Source organism: Amblyraja radiata, chromosome 7 (assembly GCF_010909765.2).
Source record: "Amblyraja radiata isolate CabotCenter1 chromosome 7, sAmbRad1.1.pri, whole genome shotgun sequence".
Taxonomy (NCBI): Eukaryota; Metazoa; Chordata; class Chondrichthyes; order Rajiformes; family Rajidae; genus Amblyraja; species Amblyraja radiata.
The window spans coordinates 90,420,287-90,443,542 of record NC_045962.1 but is presented as its reverse complement, the minus strand read 5'-3'; the positions used below and the strand labels follow the sequence as shown (position 1 = coordinate 90,443,542).

The 23,256-nt window shown below is 49.5% G+C and overlaps 2 protein-coding genes across 2 annotated transcripts in view; one reads left to right on the top strand and one right to left on the bottom strand.

Annotated features, from left to right (window-relative positions):
* Window positions 1–6,355, bottom strand: part of arpc2 (actin related protein 2/3 complex subunit 2) — a 37,759-nt gene extending 31,404 nt beyond the window's left edge. The window contains exons 1-2 of the mRNA XM_033024977.1: window positions 6,140–6,355; window positions 1,349–1,383 (exon numbers count right to left, since the gene is read on the bottom strand). Coding sequence (XP_032880868.1) covers window positions 1,349–1,383; window positions 6,140–6,213 — 109 coding nt within the window. The 5' untranslated portion in view covers window positions 6,214–6,355. The remainder of the gene's footprint in view (window positions 1–1,348; window positions 1,384–6,139) is intronic.
* Window positions 1–23,256, top strand: part of LOC116975639 — a 613,100-nt gene that overhangs the window by 150,806 nt on the left and 439,038 nt on the right. The window lies entirely within an intron of this gene.

The window sequence follows — 23,256 nt, the reverse complement described above, 5'->3', positions numbered from 1 at the left end:
ATAGCCAATGAACTGTGGCCTCAACTACTTTATGTGGCAGAGAATTCCACAGATTCACCACTCTCTGTGTGAAAAATGTTTTTCTCATCTCGGTCCTAAATGCCTTCCCCCTTATCCTTAAACTGTGACCCCTTGTTCTGGACTTCCCCAACATCGGGAACAATCTTCCTGCATCTAGCCTGTCCAACCACTTAAGAATTTTGTAAGTTTCTATAAGATCCCCCCTCAATCATCTAGGGGGCAATTTACAGAGGGGCCGATTAACCCAAAAACCCGTGTGTTCACAGGGAGAACGTACAAACTCCACACACGGACAGCCGGCACCCGAGGTCATAATTGAACCCGGGTCCCTGGTGCTGTGAGGTAGCCTGCTGCACCGCTGTGCCGCCCAAACCAAGTTCCACATGACCGCAGCTCGAGTTTGAGTTTAGTTTATTGTCACGTGTACCGAGGTACAGTGAAAAGCTTTTGTTGCGTGCTAACCAGTTAGCGGGAAGACAATACATGATCACAATCGGGCAGTGGAGTCAGGGGGATATGGGGAGAAGGCAGGAACGGGGCACTGATTGGGGATAATCAGCCATGATCATATTGAATGGCGGTGCTGGCTCGAAGGGCCGAATGGCCTACTCCTGCATCTATTGTCTATGCTATAGTACAGTGACGCTGGGGTAGAACTGCTACCACACAGCACCAGAGACCCGCGTTTGATCCCAACTACTGGTGCTGTCTGTACGGAGTTGTACAGAGTAGGGAAGATTCAAATAAGAGGACATGATTTGAGAATTAAGGGACAAAAGTTTAGGGGTAACATGAGGGGGAACTTCTTTACTCAGAGAGTGGTGGCTGTGTGGAATGAGCTTCCAGTGGAAGTGGTGGAGGCAGGTTCGATTTTATCATTTAAAAATAAATTGGATAGGTATATGGACTGGAAAGGAATGGAGGGTTATGGTCTGAGTGCAGGTAGATGGGACTAGGTGAGAGTAAGTGTTAGGAACGGACTAGATGGGCCGAGATGGCCTGTTTCTGTGATGTAATTGTTATATGGTTATATAGTTTGTACGTTCTCCCCGTGACCTGCGTGGGGTCTTCTCCAAGATCTTCGGTTACCTCGCACACTCCAGAGACGTGCAGGTTTGTAGGTTAATTGGTTTGGTATAATTGCAAATTGTCCCCAGTGTGTGTTAATTTGCGGGGATCGCTGGTCGGTGCGGCCTCGGTGAGCTAAAGGGCCTGTTTCCACGCTGTATCTCTAAAGTAAATTGTCGAGCCATCCACAGTGTACAGACTATACATGATTACAATCGAGCCGTCCACAGTGTACAGATACACGATAAAGGCAGCTTACCTGCAAAAGTGACTTCCACCGTGTCAGGTTTATTGCTGTGAAGTGAAATAGAGTCGGTCAGCACGGGAGATCCCTTTGCGAGATTTCATTGAAACACAGAAACATAGAAAATAGGTGCAGGAGGAGGCCATTCGGCCCTTTGAGCCTGCACCGCCATTCATTGCGATCATGGCTGATCGTCCCCTATCAATAACCCGTGCCTGCCTTCTCCCCATATCCCTTGATTCCACTAGCCCCTATAGCTCTATCTAGCTCTCTCTTAAATCCATCCAGTGACTTGGCCTCCACTGCCCTCTGTGGCAGGGAATTCCACAAATTCACAACTCTCTGGGTGAAAAAGTTTTTTCTCACCTCAGTCTTAAATGACCTCCCCTTTATTCTAAGACTCTCGCTTCTGCCGAATGGAGAACTAATCCACCGCACCTCGTATTCTGCTTGTGTAGTTTGTAACTCAATGGTATGAGTCATAGAGTGATACACCGTGGAAACAGGCCCATCGGCCCAACTTGCCCACACCGACCAACATGTCCCACCTACACTAGTCCCACCTGCCTGCGTTTGGTCCATATCCCTCTGAACCCGTCCTATCCATGTACCTGTCTAACTGTTTCTTAAACGCCGGGATAGTCCCAGCCTCAACTACCTCCTCCGGCAGCTCGTTCCATACACCCACCACCCTCTGTGCGAAAAAGTTACCTCTCAGATTCCTATGCTTAAGAAGGAACTGCAGATGCTGGAAAAATAGAAGGTAGACAAAAATGCTGGAGAAACTCAGCGGGTGAGACAGCATCTATGGAGCAAAGGAATAGGTGACGTTTCGAACCGAATTGTCACCTATTCCTTCGCTCCATAGATGCTGCCTCACCCGCTGAGTTTCTCCAGCATTTTTGTCCACCCCAGATTTCTGTTAAATCTTTTCCCCTCCACCTTGAACCTATGTGCTTGATTCCCCTACTCGGGGCAAGAGACTCTGTGCATCTACCCGATCTATTCCTCTCATGATTTTATCATCCTCCTGCACTCCAAGGAATAGAGACCCAGCCTACTCTATGAATACTGAATTCACCGACCTGTAGTCAGGGTGGAACCCGGGTCTCTGGCGCCGTGAGGCGTCAACTCTACCGCTGCGCCCCCGTGCTGTCCCTTTAAGAGTTTTGTTTCTGTCTGTCAACTGCAGTCAGCACAACATGAAAGGGAGTTTTGGCAAAGAATGTGCCCTCAAAATATACATTCAATGCAAAAAATAAGTCACGGAATCTGGTGTGAATTTGCATTCTCAACAAGCAACTAGAAGCTTTGAATAAATGCAAAACGTTATTAGTCATCAGCATCGGCGGCCTGGCTGACGACATCATTTAACCTTCAGTCAATAGGGCGTCTGCTGATGTTTATGGGATCCTGCTATGTACATAATGATCCAACCCTCTACTGCCAACAAGTCATTGGCTGCGCTGTCCCACCCTCTTTGGGGGGGTGGGGGGTCGAGAGGTCAGTCAGATTCAGATCAGATTCAAACTTTATTGTCATTGTGCAGTGTGCAAGTACAGAGACAATGAAATGCAGTTAGCATCTCACCCAGAAGTGCGAACACAGAATAATGGAACAGTAAAATATATATATGTATATACAGTAGCAGTAGTGCAATTTTCAGGGGGGGGGGGGGTGACTGGCAGTCACCAAGGTGCAGAGTTAAGTAGGGTAACAGCCGCAGGGAAGAAGCTGTTCCTGGACCTGCTGGTTCGGCAATGGAGAGACCTGCAGCGCCTCCCGGATGGGAGGAGGGTAAACAGTCTGTAGTTGGGGTGAGAGCAGTCCTTAGCGATGCTGAGCTCCCTTCGCAGACATCGCTTGCTCTGGATAGACTCAATGGAGGGGAGCGAGGGACCGGTGATGCGTTGGGCAGTTCTCACCACCCTCTGCAGTGCTTTCCGGTCGGAGACAGAGCAGTTGCCATACCATACTGTGATACAGTTGGCAAGGATGCTCTCAATGGTGTAGCGGTAGAAGCTCACCAGAATCTGAGGAGACAGATTCAGACCCCCCCCCCCCACCCACCACCGAAGGGCCTGGATAGAGTGGATGTGGAGAGGATGATTCCACTAGTGGGAGAGTCTAGGACCAGAGGGCCAAGCCTCAGAATTAAAGGACATTCCTTTGAGAAGGAGATGAGGAGGGATTTCTTCAGTCAGAGGGTGGTGAATCTGTGGAATTCTTTGCCGCAGACGGCTGTGGAGGCCACAAGTCAGTGGATATTTTCAAGGCAGAGATAGATTCTTGATTAGTACGGGTGTCAGGGGTTACGGGGAGAAGGCAGGAGAATGGGGTTAGGAGGGAGAGATAGATCAGCCATGATTGAATGGCGGAGTGGACGATGGGCCGAATGGCCTAATTCTGCTCCTATCACCAATGAACTTATGAGAACATAGACCATAGAACAGAGAATACAGAACTCAGAACATAGACAAGAGAACAGAACATGGAACATAGCACATTGAAACTAGCTCTGAACTGCAAAAACCCATGTTATTATTGCACTATTATATATATGTATTTTATTTTTCTCTTCCCCCGTTATGTACTATGTTTACATATTCACATTTTCTGTTGTGCTGCAGCAAGTAAGAATTTCATTGTCCCATCCGGGACATATAACAATAAAAAACTTGACACGATGGGCCGAATGGCCTAGTTTTGCTCTTATGAAGGGGCTTTCACCTAAACCCCAGTGTTCACGGCCTTTCCTCTATCCCCCCCCCCACAAAATACAAACTGACGGAATCTGCCCCTAATCTACCCCCCCCTCTCTAAAGATTCCCTCCATACTACCCCCTTTCCCAACCCTTAACCACACGGAAGATAGACACAGAGTGCTGGAGTAACTCAGCGGGTCAGGCAGCATCTGTGGAGAACATGGATAGGTGACATTTCACAGAGTGCTGCAGTAACTCAGCGGGTCAGGCAGTATTTGTGGAGAACATGGATAGGTGATGTTTCAGAGTGCTGGAGTAACTCAGCGGGTCAGGCAGCATCTGTGGAGAACATGGATAGGTGACGTTTCAGAGTGCTGGAGTAACTCAGCGGGTCAGGCAGCATCTGTGGAGAACATGGATAGGTGACGTTTTGGTTTGAAACCCTTCTTCAGATCGTCTGAAGAATTTTCTCAACCCAAAACATCACCTATTCCTTCTCTCCAGAGATGCTGCCTATCCCGCTGAGTTACTCCGGCATCTGTGTCTGTCTTGGGTGTAAACCAGCTCCTGCAGTTCCTTCCTGCACATTTTTATCCTCACCCACACCTCCTTGCTCCCTCCCAATAACTTCACACTTCCCTCTTTCAGTTCTCAGTTTATTTATTCATGTGTGTATTTACATATATAATGGTATTGGGACACACTGATCTGTTTTGTAGTCAATGCCTACTCTGTTCTGGTGTGCTGAAGCAAAGTAAGAATTTCATTGTCCTGTCAGGGACACATGACAATAAACTCTTTTGACTTTCCCTCCCCATCCCTCTCCTCACCCACTCCTGACCTCCCTCCGCCTCGGGCACTTCCGTACACCCCACCCATAACATTCCCTCGCTCAACTCCCCAACCCACCCACCCACACCCCTGAACTCTCCCTCACACGCACCCTAGGGTGCTCCCTCTCTTCTCCACTGCCAGGAGCCCTTCCTCTCCCTCTCCCTCACCACCCCCCACCCACACCCCTGAACGCTCCCCACCCCACCCTAGGGTGCTCCCTCTCTTCCTCTCCCAAGGGGCGCTGCCACCCTCCCTCTCACCCATTTAAAATGTTAAATGGCCAGCTCGACATAGATTAGAAGACCTACACCAAACCCAAACCAATTAGGAGCAGACGAGGGAATTCGATCCAATTTGTGATCCAAGCTACTAAGACAGATGTGTACAGCAATTCGTTCTTCCCCCGCACAATTAAAGCATGGAATAATCTCCACCCAACTATAGTTACCCAACCAGATGTAACTAAATTTAAGGTAGCTCTTTCTTCCCAAAAACCTTTCTGGCTTAAGTCCTCCCTCCACCACCAGTTTAAATTCCATTTGGAATAGTTTGGAGGATCAAGAAGCAAGATCACCAGGGAGATACTCCACACCCTCTGGCTGCATTCCTCTGCCACACCCAGGGGACGCTCCCTCCTTCTGTCCACCCGTCCACGAGGCGCTCCCTCCATCCTCGACCCCACAGAGGCGCTCCCTCCTCCCCAACCCCCCCCCCCCCACACACACAGGGGCGCTCCCTCCCTCAGAGGAGCTCCCTCCTCCCCACCCCCACCCCCCCACACACACAGGGGCGCTCCCTCCCCCCCTACAGAGGAGCTCCCTCCTCCCCACCTCCCCCCCCCACACACAGAGGCGCTCCCCCCCCCCCCCACACACACAGAGGCGCTCCCCCCCCCCACACACACAGAGGCGCTCCCCCCCCCCCCCACACACACAGAGGCGCTCCCTCCCTCCCCCCCCACAGAGGAGCTCCCTCCACCCCACACACACACACACAGAGGCGCTCCCTCCATCCTCGACCCCACAGAGGCGCTCCCCCCTCCCCCCCCCCCCCCCACACACACAGAGGAGCTCTCTCCCCCCCTCCCCCCCCCCCACACACACACAGGGGCGCTCCCTCCCCCCCCCACACACAGGGGCGCTCCCTCCATCCTCGACCCCACAGAGGCGCTCCCCCCTCCCCCCCCCCCCCACACACACAGAGGAGCTCTCTCCCTCCCCCCCCACACACACACAGGGGCGCTCCCTCCCTCCCTCCCTCCACCTACCCGGCCAGCGCGTTCTCCAGCTTGAGGCTGAGCGTCTCCTCGACGATGCGGTTGTTGATCTCCAGCAGGATCATGGTGGCGGTGACGGGGGCCGGGCTGCGGCCTGCGGGCGGGTGTGTAGCGGCTGCGGGGCCGGCTCGGGATCTCTGGGCGTCGGCGCTTCACCAAACTCCAGGCCCAGGACCCAGGGCCGCACTCACTCACTTCCGCCCACGTGACCCCCGCATCAGCCACCGACATACAGCCCTTTCCCCGCCGCGGCGCATCCTGGGAGAGAGCGCCGCCATTGCAGAGGAAGCAGCTGCAGATGCTTCTTTAGCCAAGGGTGGAGGACGGAACTGCAGATGCTGCTTTGGCCAAGGGTGGAGGACGGAACTGCAGATGCTGCTTTAGCCCAGGATGGAGGAAACAACTGCAGATGCTGCTTTAGCCAAGGATGGAGGAAGGAACTGCAGATGCTGCTTTAGCCAAGAGTGGAGGAAACAAGTGCAGATGCTGCTTTAGCCAAGGGTGGAGGAAGCAACTGCAGATGCTGCTTTAGCCAAGGGTGGAGGAAGGAACTGCAGATGCTGCTTTAGCCAAGAGTGGAGGAAGCAACTGCAGATGCTGCTTTAGCCAAGGGTGGAGGAAGGAACTGCAGATGCTGCTTTAGCCAAGAGTGGAGGAAACAAGTGCAGATGCTGCTTTAGCCAAGGGTGGAGGAAGGAACTGCAGATGCTGCCTTACTCAAGAAACATTGAAAATAGGTGCAATAGGCCATTCGGCCCTTTGAGCCAACACCACGGCCATTCAATATGATCAGAATCAGAATCGTTTATTGTCATTTGAATATAAGTTCAAACAAAATTACGTTTCTGCCGTCATAATACGAACAAAAAAACCAAAACACACAATTCCACACAGACATCCATCACAGTGAATCCCCAAACACCTCCTCACTGTGATGGAAGGCAAAATCTCTTATCTCTTCCCCGTTCTCTGTGCCCATTCCAGCGCTCAGTCTTAGAATAAAGGGGAGGCCATTTAAGACTGAGGTGAGAAAAAACTTTTTCACCCAGAGAGTTATGAATTTGTGGAATTCCCTGCCACAGAGGGCAGTGGAGGCCAAATCACTGGATGGATTCAAGAGAGAGTTAGATAGAGCTCTAGGGGCTAGTGGAATCAAGGGATATGGGGAGAAGGCAGGCACGGGTTATTGATTGGGGACGATCAGCCATGATCGCAATGAATGGCGGTGCTGGCTCGAATGGCCTCATCCAGCACCTATTTTCTATGTTTCTATGTTTCTTCTCCCACAGTCAAGCAGCCAAACTGCTGCATCGAGCTGATCGAGGCTCCTGATGTTAAACGTTAGAGCCCCCCCGCGTGGCGTTTAAGCCGCACCGGGCGATGTAAGGCCCCCGCTCCGGGATTTAAACCCCTCGATTGGGCGGGCGAAGTTTGCCGTTGCGTGAGCTCCGAAAAGCGGTCTCCCACCCGCGAGCTCCCGATGTTACCGTCCACAGGGCCAATCATCCAGAATCAGTACCCCGTTCTGGCTTTTTCCCCATATCTCTTGATTCATTTAGCCCTAAGAGCTAAATCTAACTCTCTCTCTAATGTATCCAGTGAATCAGCCTCCGCTGCCTTCTGTGGCAGAGAATTCCATAGATTCACCAACTCACTGGGTGAAAAATCCGCTACTCCAGCAATCTGTGAAACGTCACCTATCCATGTTCTCCACAGATGCTGCCTGACCCGCTGAGTTACTCCAGCACTCTGTGAAACGTCACCTATCCATGTTCTCCACAGATGCTGCCTGACCCGCTGAGTTACTCCAGCACTCTGTGAAACGTCACCTATCCATGTTCTCCACAGATGCTGCCTGACACGCTGAATTACTCCAGCACTCTGTGAAACGTCACCTATCCATGTTCTCCACAGATGCTGCCTGACCCGCTGAGTTACTCCAGCACTCTGTGAAACGTCACCTATCCATGTTCTCCACAGATGCTGCCTGACCCGCTGAGTTACTCCAGCAATCTGTGAAACGTCACCTATCCATGTTCTCCACAGATGCTGCCTGACCCGCTGAGTTACTCCAGCACTCTGTGAAACGTCACCTATCCATGTTCTCCACAGATGCTGCCTGACCCGCTGAGTTACTCCAGCAATCTGTGAAACGTCACCTATCCATGTTCTCCACAGATGCTGCCCGACCCGCTGAGTTACTCCAGCACTCTGTGTCTATCTTCGGTGTGGCTAAGGGTTGGGGAAGGGGGGAGGATGGATGGGAGCGTTGGAAAGGGAGGGGTGAGGTTAGGGGCAGACTCCGTCAGTTTGTATTTTGTGGGGGGAGAGAGGAAAGGCCATGAACACTGAGGTCCAGGTGAAGGCCCCTGCAAAATGGGTGACGTTTCGGGTTGAGACACTTCTTCAGACTGAGACTCGGGAAAGTGAAACGAGAGATATAGAAGGTAAATAGAAGAAATGACTTCATCGACTCTTTTAAGTTGAGACTTAAAACTCATCTTTACCCTCAAGCCTTTCTTGACGTCCTCTGAGGGAGGGCTATATGTATGTATTTATGTATGTACTTAATCTATGAACCACTGTTGTATAACGTTAGTACCTCCACCAATGTAAAATGTAAAAATTGTACAAGGCATTGGTGAGGCCAATTCTGGAGTATGGTGTACAATTTTGGTCACCAAATTATAGGAAAGATTTCAACAAAATAGAGAGAGTACAGAGGAGATTTACTAGAATGTTGCCTGGGTTTCAGCAACTAAGTTACAGAGAAAGGTTGAACAAGTTAGGTCTTTATTCTTTGGAGCGCAGAAGGTTAAGGGGGGGACTTGATAGAGGTCTTTAAAATTATGAGAGTTAACGTGGATAAGCTTTTCCCATTGAGAGTAGGGAAGATTCAAACAAGAGGACATTTGAGAATTAAGGGACAAAAGTTATGGGGCAACATGAGGGGGAACTTCTTTACTCAGACAGTGGTATATGTGTGGAATGAGCTTCCAGTGAAGGTGGTGGAGGCAGGTTCGATTTTATCATTTAAAAATAAATTAGATAGGTATATGGACGGGAAAGGAATGGAGGGTTATGGTCTGAGTGCAGGTAGATGGGACTAGGGGAGAATAAGTGTTCGGCACGGACTAGAAGGGCCGAGGTGGCCTGTTTCCGTGCCGTAATTGTTATATGGTTATATGGTTAAAGCAGTTTGGTCAACGAGTTGTTTTTTAAATGTGCTATAGAAATAAAAGTGACTTGACTTACAAGATACAAGATAGATTTATTCATCACATGTGCCAGATGGAACAGTGAAATTAAATTCCCATACAGCCATACAATAAAAAAAAAGGGACACAACACACTATAGGGTTTGACATAAAACATCCCCACACAGCAGAATCAAAGTTTCCCACTGTGTGGGAAGGCACCAAAGTCAGTCTCTTCCTCCACTGCTCCTCGTGGTCAGGGCCTCCCCGTGCCCTCCGAAGTTGCCGCTACGGGCGGCCCGATGTTCAGGACCGCTCGCCGGGGTGTTGTAAGTCCGACGTCGGGGCTGCGGGACGTCATCAGCGGCGTGGACACCAGAGTCGGCCCCCTCCTACCGGAGTCGGCAGCTTCCAAAGTCCGCAGGCCGCGCCGGGTGGAGACCTGCTGCTGGCGACCCTCTGCAAGGAGCCCCAGGACTCCACGATGTTGTTCAGTGCCGCCCGCGTTGGAAGCTCTCCGCACCAGAGCTCCACGATGTTGGAGCAGCGGCTCAACGCTTCGGAGCTCCAACCGGCGACCCAGGTAGGCATCGCCCACTCCGCGGTGACTCCAGCGCTGTGCCGCCGCTGTAGCAGCCCTGGTCCGGTTCCCGGTCCCCGGCAGGAAAGGCCGCTCCAATACAGCTGGTAGGCCGCGAGGTGGGGGGCGAGGACGCGACTCGGATAAAGAGTCTCGTCCCCGCCAGGGAGAGACTGGAAAATGGTTTTCCCCTTACCCTGCCCCCCTCCCCCACATAGAAAAGTAAAAGTTTCCCCCTAAAACAGACTTTGGACTAACTGGAAAAAAAATAAATATATATATAAAAAAAGAAAAAAAAAAGACTTGACTTGAAAGATATGTACAAAGCAACAATGATCAAGGCAAGGTGGTGACTACAGTGGTCCATTGGTGGCTCAGTCGGGCTTCATCCTTCTTAGCCATCATGCCGGCTCTAAATTGTTCTGAACCGTTTCATACCTCTAGCCTCCCTCTTTCTTGACTCTCAGTCTGAAGAAAGGTCTCGACCCGAAACGTCACCTGTTCCTTTTCTCCACAGATGCTGCCTGGCCCGCTGAGTTACTCCAGCAGTTTGTACCTTCTGCAGAGAAATAGAAAAATAAACAGGGTAAATCCAGTCTTGCATTGGGGAATCGAGGACCAGAGGACATAGGTTAAGGTGAAGGGGGAAAGATTTAATAGGAACCTGAGGGGTGACATTTTTACAGAGGGTGGTGGGTGTATGGAACGAGCTGCCGGAGGAGGTAATTGAGGCTGGGACTATCACAACTTTTAAAAGACATTTGGACAGGTACATGGATAGGACAGTATTAGAGGGATATGGGCCAAACGCAGGTAGGTGGGACTAGTGTGGATGGGACATGTTGGTTGTCTGTATGACTCTATGACTATTAATAATTAGTAATATGGGGTAACCAGACCATAACAGTGCAAAATGGAAGTGCAGCCATGGACGCAGTCCGTAGAAGATCACAGTTGCTGGGGTTAGTGTTGTGCTGTGTTCAACAGCCTGATGGTTGCTGGGAAGAAGCTGTTCTTGAACCTGGAGGTCACGGTTTTCAGGCTCCTGTACCTTCTACCCAATGGTAGCAGCGAGATGAGAGCGTGGCCAGGGTGGTGTGGGTCTCTGATGATGCTGGCTGCCTTTATGAGGCAGCGACTCCTGTAGATCCCTTCGATGGTGGGGAGGTCAGTACTGTGATGGACCTTCGATGGTGGGGAGGTGAGTACTGTGATGGACCTTCGATGGTGGGGAGGTCCGTACTGTGATGGACCTTCGATGGTGGGGAGGTTAGTACTGTGATGGACCTTCGATGGTGGGGAGGTTAGTACTGTGATGGACCGGTCAGTGTCCACCACTCACTGTAGTCTCCTTCGTTCCTGGGCGTTTGAGTTGCTGAACCAGGCCGTGATGCAACCAGTCAAAGTCAAAGTCAAATTTATTCATCACATACACCCGAAGGTGCAGTGAAATGAATTTGCCAGCAGCGATACACTTGAAAAGAACACACAATACACAATAAGATTTAACACAAACATCCATCACAGCATTCTTCATTGTGGTGGAAGGAACAAAGTTCAGTCAGTCCTCCTCCTTTGTTCACCCGTGGTCGGGGCCTAAACCCTCCATATTCGCCGCTACAGACGGCCCGATGTACAGACCCTCTCGTCGGGACGGTCGAACACATTCCGAGGCTTGGAGGTCCCGAATCGGCACATTCCCACCGGAGACCACGGCTTCAGGATCTTATAGGCCGCAGGCCGGCGGTTGGAGCTCTTCTCCGGCGATCCCCGGCGAGGGATCCCAGGTTCCGGGTGGTAAGTCCACGCCGCGCCCTACTCTCTACTGTACACGTGTATAGGTTTGCTAGACCCATCCTATAACCCCACATTGAGGCGTCTGTCAGTGCATATGCTTGGAGCGGCACGGTGGCGCAGCGGTAGAGTTGCTGCCGTACAGCCTGGGTTCCATCCTGACTACTGTGTGTACGGAGTTTGTACGTTCTCCTCGTGACCCGCGTGGGTTTTCTCCGGGTGCTCAGGACTCCCCCCACACTCCAGAGGTGTACCGGTTTGTCGGTAATTGGCTTCTGGGAATTGTACATTGTTCCTAGTGTGTAGTATAGTGCTAGTGCACGGGGTGATCGCTGGTTGGTGAGGGCTGAAGGGCCTGTTTCAATGCTGTATCTCTAAAGTCATCAGTCGATGAAAGTAAGCATGCAGACAGTGAAGAAAGCGAATGGCATGTTGGCCTTCATAACAAGAGGAGTTGAGTATAGGAGCAAAGAGGTCCTTCTGCAGTTGTACAGGGCCCTAATGAGACCACACCTGGAGTATTGTGTGCAGTTTTGGTTCCCTAATTTGAGGAAGGACATTCTTGCTATTGAGGGAGTGCAGCGTAGGTTCACCAGGTTAATTCCCGGGATGGCGGGACTGTCATATGCTGAGAGAATGGAGCAGCTGGGCTTGTATACTCTGGAGTTTAGAAGGATGAGAGGGCATCTTATTGAAACATATAACAATATTAAGGTATTGGACACGCTAGAGGCAGGAAACATGTTCCTGGTGTTGGGAGAGTCCAGAACCAGGGGCCACAGTTTAAGAATAAGGGGTAAACATAGAAATTAGGTGCAGGAGTAGGCCATTCGGACCTTCGAGCCTGCACCGCCATTCAATATGATCATGGCTGATCATCCAACTCAGTATCCCGTACCTGCCTTCTCTCCATACCCTCTGATCCCTTTAGCCACAAGGGCCACATCTAATTCCCTCTTAAATATAGCCAATGAACTGGCCTCAACTACCCTCTGTGGCAGAGAGTTCCAGAGATTCACCACTCTCTGTGTGAAAAATGTTTTTCTCATCTCGGTTTTAAAGGATTTCCCCCTTATCCTTAAGCTGTGACCCCTTGTCCTGGACTTCCCCAACATCGGGAACAATCTTCCTGCATCTAACCTGTCCAACCCCTTAAGAATTTTGTAAGTTTCTATAAGATCCCCTCTCAATCTCCTAAATTCTAGAGAGTATATACCAAGTCTATCCAGTCTTTTTCTTTCATAAGACAGTCTGACATCCCAGGAATCAGTCTGGTGAACCCTTCTCTGCACCTCCCTCTAAATGGCAATAACAAATACTCAATAATGTCCTTCCTCAGATTTGGAGACCAAAACTGTACGCAATACTCCAGGTGTGGTCTCATCAAGACCCTGTACAACTGCAGTAGAACCTCCCTGCTCCTATACTCAAATCCTTTTGCTATGAAAGCTAACGTACCATTCGCTTTCTTCACTGCCTGCTGCACCTGCATGCCTACTTTCAATGACTGGTGTACCATGACACCCAGGTCTCGCTGCATCTCCCCTTTTCCTAATCGGCCACCATTTAGATAATAGTCTGCTTTCCTGTTTTTGCCACCAAAATGGATAACCTCACATTTATCCACATTATACTGCATCTGCCAAACATTTGCCCACTCACCCAGCCTATCCAAGTCACCTTGCAGTCTCCTAGCATTCTCCTCACAGCTAACACTGCCCCCCAACTTAATGTCATCCGCAAACTTGGAGATATTGCCTTCAATTCCCTCATCCAGATCATTAATATATATTGTAAATAGCTGGGGTCCCAGCACTGAGCCTTGCGGTACCCCACTAGTCACTGCCCGCCATTGTGAAAAGGACCCGTTTACTCCTACTCTTTGCTTCCTGTTTGCCAGCCAGTTCTCTATCCACATCAATACTGAACTCCCAATGCCGTGTGCTTTAAGTTTGTATACTAATCTCTTATGTGGGACCTTGTCGAAAGCCTTCTGGAAGTCCAGATACACCACATCCACTGGTTCTCCTCTATCCACGCTACTAGTTACATCCTCGAAAAATTCTATAAGATTCGTCAGACATGATTTACCTTTCGTAAATCCATGCTGACTTTGTCCAATGATTTCACCACTTTCCAAATGTGCTGCTATCCCATCTTTAATAACTGATTCTAGCAGTTTCCCCACGACCGATGTTAGACTAACTGGTATGTAATTCAATGTTTTCTCTCTCCCTCCCTTCTTAAAAAGTGGGGTTACGTTTGCTACCCGCCAATCCTCAGGAACTACTCCAGAATCTAAAGAGTTTTGAAAGATTATTACTAATGCATCCACTATTTCTGGAGCTACTTCCTTAAGTACTCTGGGATGCAGCCTATCTGGCCCTGGGGATTTATCGGCCTTTAATCCATTCAATTTACCCAACACCACTTCCCGACTAACTTGGATTTCACTCAATTCCTCCAACTCCTTTGACCCGCGGTCCCCTGCTATTTCCGGCAGATTATTTATGTCTTCCTTAGTGAAGACGGAATCAAAGTAGTTATTCAATTGGTCCGCCGTATCCTTGTTCCCCATGATCAACTCACCTGTTTCTGACTGCAAGGGACCTACATTTGTTTTAACTAATCTCTTTCTTTTCACATATCTATAAAAACTTTTGCAGTCAGTTTTTATGTTCCCTGCCAGTTTTCTTTCAGAATCTATTTTCCCTTTCCTAATTAAGCCCTTTGTCCTCCTCTGCTGGTCTCTGAATTTCTCCCAGTCCTCTGGTATGCTGCTTTTTCTGGCTAATTTGTACGCATCATCCTTCACTTTGATACTATCCCTGATTTCCCTTATTATCCACGGATGCAATATCTTCCCTGATTTATTCTTTTGCCAAACTGGGATGAACAATTTTTGTAGTTCATCCATGCAGTCTTTAAATGTCTTCCATTGCATATCCACCGTCAACCCTTTTAGAATTAATTGCCAGTCAATCTTGGCCAATTCATGTCTCATACCCTCAAAGTTACCTTTCTTTAAGTTCAGAACCATTGTTTCTGAATTAACAATGTCACTCTCCATCCTAATGAAGAACTCAACCATATTATCGTCACTCTTGCCCAAGGGGCCACGCACAACAAGACTGCTAACTAACCCTTCCTCATTACTCAATACCCAGTCTAGAATAGCCTGCTCTCTCGTTGGTTCCTCTACATGTTGATTTAGATAACTATCCCGCATACATTCCAAGAAATCCTCTTCCTCAGCACCCCTGCCAATTTGATTCACCCAATCTATATGTAGATTGAAGTCACCCATTATAACTGTTTTGCCTTTGTCGCATGCATTTCTAATTTCCTGTTTGATACCATCCCCAACTCCACTACTACTGTTAGGTGGCCTGTACACAACACCCACCAGCGTTTTCTGCCCCTTAGTGTTTCGCAGCTCTACCCATTTCGATTCCACATCCTCCAAGCTAATGTCCTTCCTTACCATTGCGTTAATCTCCTCTCTAACCAGCGACGCCACCCGACCTCCTTTTCCTTTCTCTCTATCCCTCCTGAATATTGAATATCCCTGGATGTACAGCTCCCAGCCTTGGTCACCCTGGAGCCATGTCTCCGTGATCCCAACTATATCATAGTCATTAATAGCTATCTGCACATTCAACTCATCCACCTTATTACGAATGCTCCTTGCATTGAGACACAAAGCCTTCAGGCTTGTTTTTACAACGCTCTTACCTCTTATACAATTATGTTGAATAGTGGCCCTTTTTGATTTTTGCCCTGGTTTTGTCTGCCTGCCACTTTTACTTTTCACCTTGCTGCCTATTGCTTCTACCCTCATTTTACACCCCCCTGCCTCTCTGCTCTTGTACCCATCCCCCTGCCACATTAGTTTAAATCCTCCCCGACAGCACTAGCAAACACTCCCCCAAGGATATTGGTTCCATTCCAGCCCAGGTGCAGACCGTCCTGTTTGTACTGGTCCCACCTCCCCCAGAACTGGTTCCAATGCCCTAAAAATTTGAATCCCTCCCCCTTGCACCATTTTTCAAGCCACGTATTCATCTGCAATATCCTCCTATTTCTACTCTGACTGGCCCGTGGTACTGGTAGTAATCCAGAGATTATTACCTTTGAGGTCCTACTTTTAAGTTTATCTCCTAGCTCCCTAAATTCATCTTGTAGGACCTCATCCCTTTTTTTACCTATATCGTTGGTGCCAATATGCACCACGACAACTGGCTGTTCACCCTCCCCCTCCAGAATGTTCTGCAGCCGTTCAGTGACATCCCTGACCCTTGCACCAGGGAGGCAACATACCATCCTGGAGTCTCGTTTGCGGCCGCAGAAACGCCTATCTATTCCCCTAACAATTGAATCCCCTATTACTATTGCCCTTCCACTCTTTTTCTCCCCCTCATGTGCCGCAGAGCCACCCATGGTGCCATGAACTTGGCTGCTGCTGCATTCCCCTGATGAGCCATCTCCCTCAACAGTATCCAAAATGGTATACCTGTTTAGGAGGGAGATGACCGCAGGGGACTCCTGCACTACCTGCCTACTGCTTTGCTGGCTATTGGGTAAGCCATTTAGAACAGATTTAGAACGGAGTCGAGGAAACACTTTTTCTCACAGAGAGTTGTCAGTCTGTGGAATTCTCCGCCTCAGAGGGCGGTGGAGGCCGGTTCTCTGGATACTTTCAAGAGAGAGCTAGATAGGGCTCTAAAGGATAGCGTAGTCAGGGGATATGGGGAGAAGGCAGGAACGGGGCATTGATTGGGGGTGATCAGCCATGATCACATTGAATGGCGGTGCTGTCTCGAAGGGCCGAATGGCCTACTCCTGCACCTATTGTCTATAAAGTCACAATAGTGAACCAATAATGATACCAACATTCCTTGAGTGTTGAGCGATACTCTTGCCCTCTTTCTACTTATTAAACAACACAATTAATACAATTACTGATTAGGGAGAGGCCTACGTTACTTTCAGCCACAACACATTTCTCGGATGGTTGTGTGGGCAGTGGGAGAGGCTGTTGTCAAAGATAAATTGCAAAGCTTCAAGAAGACAGCAAGGGATAGGGTCAGACAGATTGCCTAATAATGCTAAAATTCATCTTCATGCGTCAAAAATAGGGTGGCCAACTTTCTCACTCCCAAATAAGGGACAGAAGGTCAAAATACGGGACAAATTCCCGACGGCAATTCGTTGACCGACTGGGCCTTGGCTGGGTAAACGATGAGTTGGCCCGGGTGCTGGACTGCACACAAAGCCCAGCCGGTGGGCCAGCTGAGGAGTTTTGGCCCAGGCCGCGCGTGACGTCGAGCGCAAAGTCCGTCGCCCCGTCCAACTCATGAACCGATAATCATCGGCCGTGAGAAGGAGGGGTGGTGGTGGTGTCGGCGGTAAGCGAAGGTCCGAAGGTCGGACAGCTGGCCGGGCTGCCGACCGACCGACGGGGACACGGGCGAGGCACTGCTGCTGCTGCTGCACTCCATGGGCTGCACTACGTCGGGACGGGGTAAGGCGGGGCCGGACGACCCGACAGTCCCCTTGACCCGAGTAGTAGCGGTCAAATACGGGACAAGGGCGGTCCCGTACAGGACAAACAAATTTAGCCCCAATATACAGGATGTCTCGGCTCATACGGGACACTTGGCAACCCTACTCTCCACAGAGGCTGCCTGACCTGCTGCCTATCTCCAACATTGTCCTCATAGCCATGCAGCTCTGAAACAGGCCATTCGGCCCACCCAATAAATCCCTTCTCTCCTTATTAGTTAATAAGTGATCGGAGCAGAATTAGGCCCATCAAGTCTACTCCACCATTCAATCATGGCTGATCTATCTTTTCCTCTCAACCCCATTCTCCTCACCATAACCCCTGACACCCGCACTATCTATCTATCTCTACCTTAAAAATATCCACTGCCTTGGCCGCCACAGCCGTCTGCAACAATGAATTCACTCCTCCATATCTCCTTCCTGAAGGAACGTCCTTTAATTATGAGGCTACAACCTCAAGTCATAGTGTGGAGAGAGGCCCTTCGGCCCAACTCGCCCACACCGGCCCGACAGTCCCCTCGACCCGAGTAATAGCAGTCAAATACGGGACAAGGGCGGTCCCATACGGGACAAACCAATTTATCCCCAATATACGGGATGTCCCGGCAAATACGGGACAGTTGGCAACCTTAGTTATAATCATTCTGTGCTTTAAGGAAGTTTGAGACTGAGTTTGTGTAACTGAAACTCACTGCAGTCTGTCTACATTAGTCAGATTCTGATCTCTGTTGTCAGAGGACAAAATTGCAATTGTAAAGCAGTAAAATAAGGTTGGAAGTGTAACAGAACATTTGCTTATCCGTAATGGTGTGGAATTGCGCTGCGTATTTCGAAGGATGAGAGGGTATCTTATTGAAACATATAAGATTATTAAGGGCTTGGACATGCTAGAGGCAGGAAACATGTTCCCGATGTTGGGGGCGTCCAGAACCAGGGGCCACACACAGTTTAGGAATAAGGGGTAAGCCATTTAGAACGGAGACAGGGAAACACTTTTTCTCACAGAGAGTTGTGAATCTGTGTAATTCTCTGCCTCAGAGGGCGGTGGAGGCTGGTTCCCTGGATACTTTCAAGAGAGAGCTAGATAGGGTTCTTGAAGATAGCGGAGTCAGGGGATATGGGGAGAAGGCACGTATTGATTGGGGATGATCAGCCATGATCACATTGAATGGCGGTGCTGGCTCAAAGGGCCGAATGTCCTACTCCTGCACCTATTGTCTATTGTAAGAGGAAGGCCAACTAGAGAGCGGTACTGACCTCCCATCTACCTCAGTGGAGACCTTTGAACAACTGAGTTACGCCAGCACTCTGCGAAACGTCACCTATCCATGTTCTCCACAGATGCTGCCTGACCCGCTGAGTTACTCCAGCACTCTGTGAAACGTCACCTATCCATGTTGTCCACAGATGCTGCTTGACCCGCTGAATTATTCCGGCATTTTGTGTCTGTCCTCTGAAGAAACTGGACGTGGGTGTAATTAGTGGCAGGTTTCAGTGCAGCCTGGAATCTCAGAGCCATCAGGCAGTAATTGGCTTCCGATCTCTTGGGTAAGACGTGAAGAATTCTCCCTCCCACTCCCACCCAACCCCATTAGTTGGCCCATGAATCCAATTGCTGCCTCCTCACGAGACCCAGTGTCAGTAAACACTGCATTTCTCACATGCTAGTGGTCGGGGTGTTGATGGAGTGGCCCGCTGGAGGCCCTGCAACAGTCGGGCCTACTGCCAGAGTGAAGCCCAACGCAAAATGGAGGAATAACACCTCATGTTTCACTGCTTCCAACTCAGCGGTATAGATATTGAGTGTGTAAGGAAGAACTGCGGATGCTGGTTTAAATCGAAGGTGGACACAAAATGACAATAGACAATAGGTGCAGGAGTGGCCCATTCGGCCCTTCGAGACAGCACCGCCATTCAATGTGATCATGGCTGATCATCCATAATCAGTACCCCGTTCCTGCCTTCTCTCCATATCCCCTGACTTCGCTATCTTTAAGATCCCTATCTAGCTCTCTCTTGAAAGCATCCAGAGAACCGGCCTCCACCGCCCTCTGAGGCAGAGAATTCCACAGACTCACCTCTCTCTGTGAGAAAAAGTGTTTCCTCGTCTCTGTTCTAAATGGCTTACTCCTTATTCTTAAACTGTGGCCCCTGGTTCTGGACTCCCCCAACATCGGGAACATGTTTCCTGCCTCTAGCGTGTCCAAACCCTTAACAATCTTATATGTTTCAATGAGAGACCCTCTCATCCTTCTAAACTCCATAGTGTACAAGCCCAGCTGCTTCATTCTCTCAGCATATGACAGTCCCGCCATCCCGGGAATTAACCTTGTAAACCTACGCTGCACTCCCTCAATAGCAAGAATGTCCTTCCTCAAATTAGGGGACCAAAACTGCACATAATACTCCAGATGTGGTCTCACTAGGGCTCTGTAGAACTGCAGAAGGACCTCTTTGCTCCTATATTTGATTCCTATTGTTATGAAGGCCAACATGCCATTTGCTTTCTTCACTGTCTGCTGTACCTGCATGCCTACTTTCATAGACTGATGTACAAGGACCCCCAGATCCTGTTGTACTTCCCCTTTTCCCAACTTGACATAATCAGTACCCCGTTCCTGCCCTCTTCCCATATCCCCTGACTCCGCTATCGTCAAGAGCCCTTTCTAGCTCTCTCTTGAAAGTATCCAGAGAATGCTGGAGTAACTCAGCGGGCCAGGCAGCATCTCTGGAAATAAGGAATGGGCGACCTTTCGGTTCGACACCCATCTTCAGTGTTGATTTGAATATTATATATATCTAACTTCAAGTAACCCATGCTTTTACTCTCTCCATCCCTCCCCCATCCGAGTTCTCCGACTAGTTCCACTGTCCTCCTGATTAAATTTTTCTGACTGTATGCCTCGTTGTCAACTTCCCCTCAGCCAACAATTAACCGTTCTGCATTTCCTTGAGCATCATCTGCTTTGATCTGTATTTTCACACCTTACCCTTCCCTATCTCTAGACTCCCTCTCCCCTGTCTCAGCCTGAAGAAGGGTCTCAACCCGAAACGTCACCCATTCCTTCTCTCCAGAGACCCTGCCTGTCCTGCTGAGTTACTCTAGCATTTTGTGTCTATCTTCGGTGTAAACCAGCATCTGCAGTTCCTTCCCGCACAACAGCACAGTTTAGGTGAGTTTACAAACAGCTCCATCCAAGATAGAGGTCTTTAAAATGATGAGAGGGATAGACAGAGTTGACGTGGATAAGCTTTTCCCACTGAGAGTAGGGAAGATTCAAACAAGGGGACATGACTTGAGAATTAATGGACAGAAGTTTAGGGGTAACATGAGGGGGAACTTCTTTACTCAGAGAGTGGTGGCTGTGTGGAATGAGCTTCCAGTGAAGGTGGTGGAGGCAGGTTCGATTTTATCATTTAAAAATAAATTGGATAGTTATATGGATGGGAAAGGAATGGAGGGTTATGGTCTGAGCGCAGGTAGATGGGACTAGGGGAGAATACGTGTTCGGCACGGACTAGAAGGGCCGAGATGGCCTGTTTCCGTGCTGTAATTGTTATATGGTTATATAAGACCCGCAAGAAATCGTGGCAAATTGTGGACGCAGCCCAGACCATCTAGATGTGGCCCTTGTGGCTAAAGGATCAGGGGGGTATGGAGAGAAGGCAGGTACAGGATACTGAATTGGATGATCAGCCATGATCATATTGAATGGCGGTGCAGGCTCGAAGGGCCGAATGGCCTACTCTTGCACCTATTTTGTATGTTTCTATCACGCAAACCAACCTCCCTTCCATCGACTCCATCTACACCTCACGCTGCCTCGGCAAGGCCAGCAGCATCATCAAGGACCAGTCTCACCCCTGGTCACTCCTTCTACTCCCCTCTCCCATCGGGTACCCCCGACGCTGGTGATCAGTGATCGCTTAGCCCCCCCCCACTTTCAAAACGTTCCACGGCCCCTGACTCATATCACTGAACCGACTCAGAAGGAGCTAAGATACCTTCTTTACCTTCTGAATTTTGTAGTCGGCAGGGCAGTACTCTGCATATCGCCAACTTGGACAATTTAACGTTTTATCAAGTCAATTAACCTACAAATGTGTACGTCTTTGCAGTGTGGGAGAAAACCGAAGTTCTCGGAGAAAACCCACGCAGGTCACGGGGTGAACGTACAAACTCCATACAGACAGCGCCCGTAGTCGGGATCGAACCCGGGTCACTGGCGCTGCATTTTGCTGTAAGGCAGCAACTCTACCGCTGCGCCACCGTAACTGCCCAACAGTCATTTTTCTCGACTGGTTTCTCGATTCACACCCAAAAGGACCGTTGGCCTTCAAGATGCACAGTAGTGAACGTAAATGTATTGTGGTCGTCAAAATATAATTGTTACATTTGATGTAAATGTCTATGGAACCAATTTGGATTATCATTTTGTTAAACCTACCGAAAGTTCCAATCACACGGGGTTTTATTTTATATTCAGTAAAGTCCAAAAGCGGCGAAGGAAAATTAAAAATGACCCCCACCCTCCCGCATCCCCCGGCCAGTGATGTGATGGACGCGGGGGTCTGGACCAATCGCTGACAAGTCCCGCCCCCGGCGACATCATGTCCGTTATTTGGCTTTTCGGCGATGCGGCCGTTCGGTGAGTTGGCTTTTAGACCTCCCACCCTTTTGGTTATTTGGCTTTTCGGCCTAGCGCCCTTTCGGTGATTTGGCTTTTCGGCGTAGTTTCCGTTCGGTTATTTGGCTTCTACTTCTTCGCGTCCGCATCTCGTCCTTCGACGCCATGCCCGGGTACCATTTTGACCAGATAGCACGTAAAGTTTCACACTTAGAGGGCGGCACGGTGGCGCAGCACTAAAGTTGTCGCCTCACGGCGCCAGAGACCCGGGTTCGAACCTAACTACAGGTGCTGTCCATACGGAGTTTGTACGTTCTCCCCGTGACCCGCGTGGGTTTTCTCCGGGCGCTCCGGTTTCCTCCCACACTCCAAAGACGTGCAGGTTTGTAGGTTAATTGTCTTCGGTAAGATTCTAAATTGTCCCTAGTGTGTGTAGGATAGTGTTAATGTACGGGGCGATCGCCGGTTGGTGGGCCGAAGGGCCTGTTTCCACGCTGTGCCTCTAAGCTAAACACTGTATCTCGGTACTCGTGGAAAAATGAACCACCACTCATTGCGATCATTCCTCGATGAGTGGGCTGTAGTTTGCATCAAGGATTGGAACACCTCAATACTGTACCACAGACATGCCTGAGACAAGGCTGTTTGCTTTGGCAATACCGGGTGTGGAATGGTTTGGAGGTGTCATTGTTACCCAATAATTATCGGGTGGTGGAGGTAATAGTTGCAGAGAATTTTTGCTGCGTGATATCCAGTCTGTGGTAGCAAAAACAGGAAGGCAGATTACTATCTAAATGGTGTCAAGTTGGGAAAAGGGGAAGTACAACAGGATCTGGGGGTCCTTGTTCATCAGTCACTGAAAATAATCATGCAGGTACAGCAGGCAGTGAAGAAAGCGAATGGCATGTTGGCCTTCATAACAAAAGGAGTTGAGTATAGGAGCAAAGAGGTCCTTCTGCAGTTGTACAGGGCCCTAGTGAGACCACACCTGGAGTATTGTGTGCAGTTTTGGTCCCCTAATTTGAGGAAGGACATTCTTGCTATTGAGGGAGTGCAGCGTAGGTTTACAAGGTTAATTCCCGGGATGGCGGCACTGTCATATGCTAAGAGAATGGAGCGGCTGGGCTTGTACACTCTGGAGTTTAGGATGAGAGGGAATCTTATTGAAACATATAAGATTATTAAGGGTTTGGACGTGCTAGAGGCAGGAATCATGTTCCCGATGTTGGGGGAGTCCAAAACCGGGGGCCACAGTTTAAGAATAAGGGGTAAGCCATTTAGAACGGAGACGAGGAAACACTTTTTTTCACAGAGTTGTGAGTTTGTGGAATTCTCTGCCTC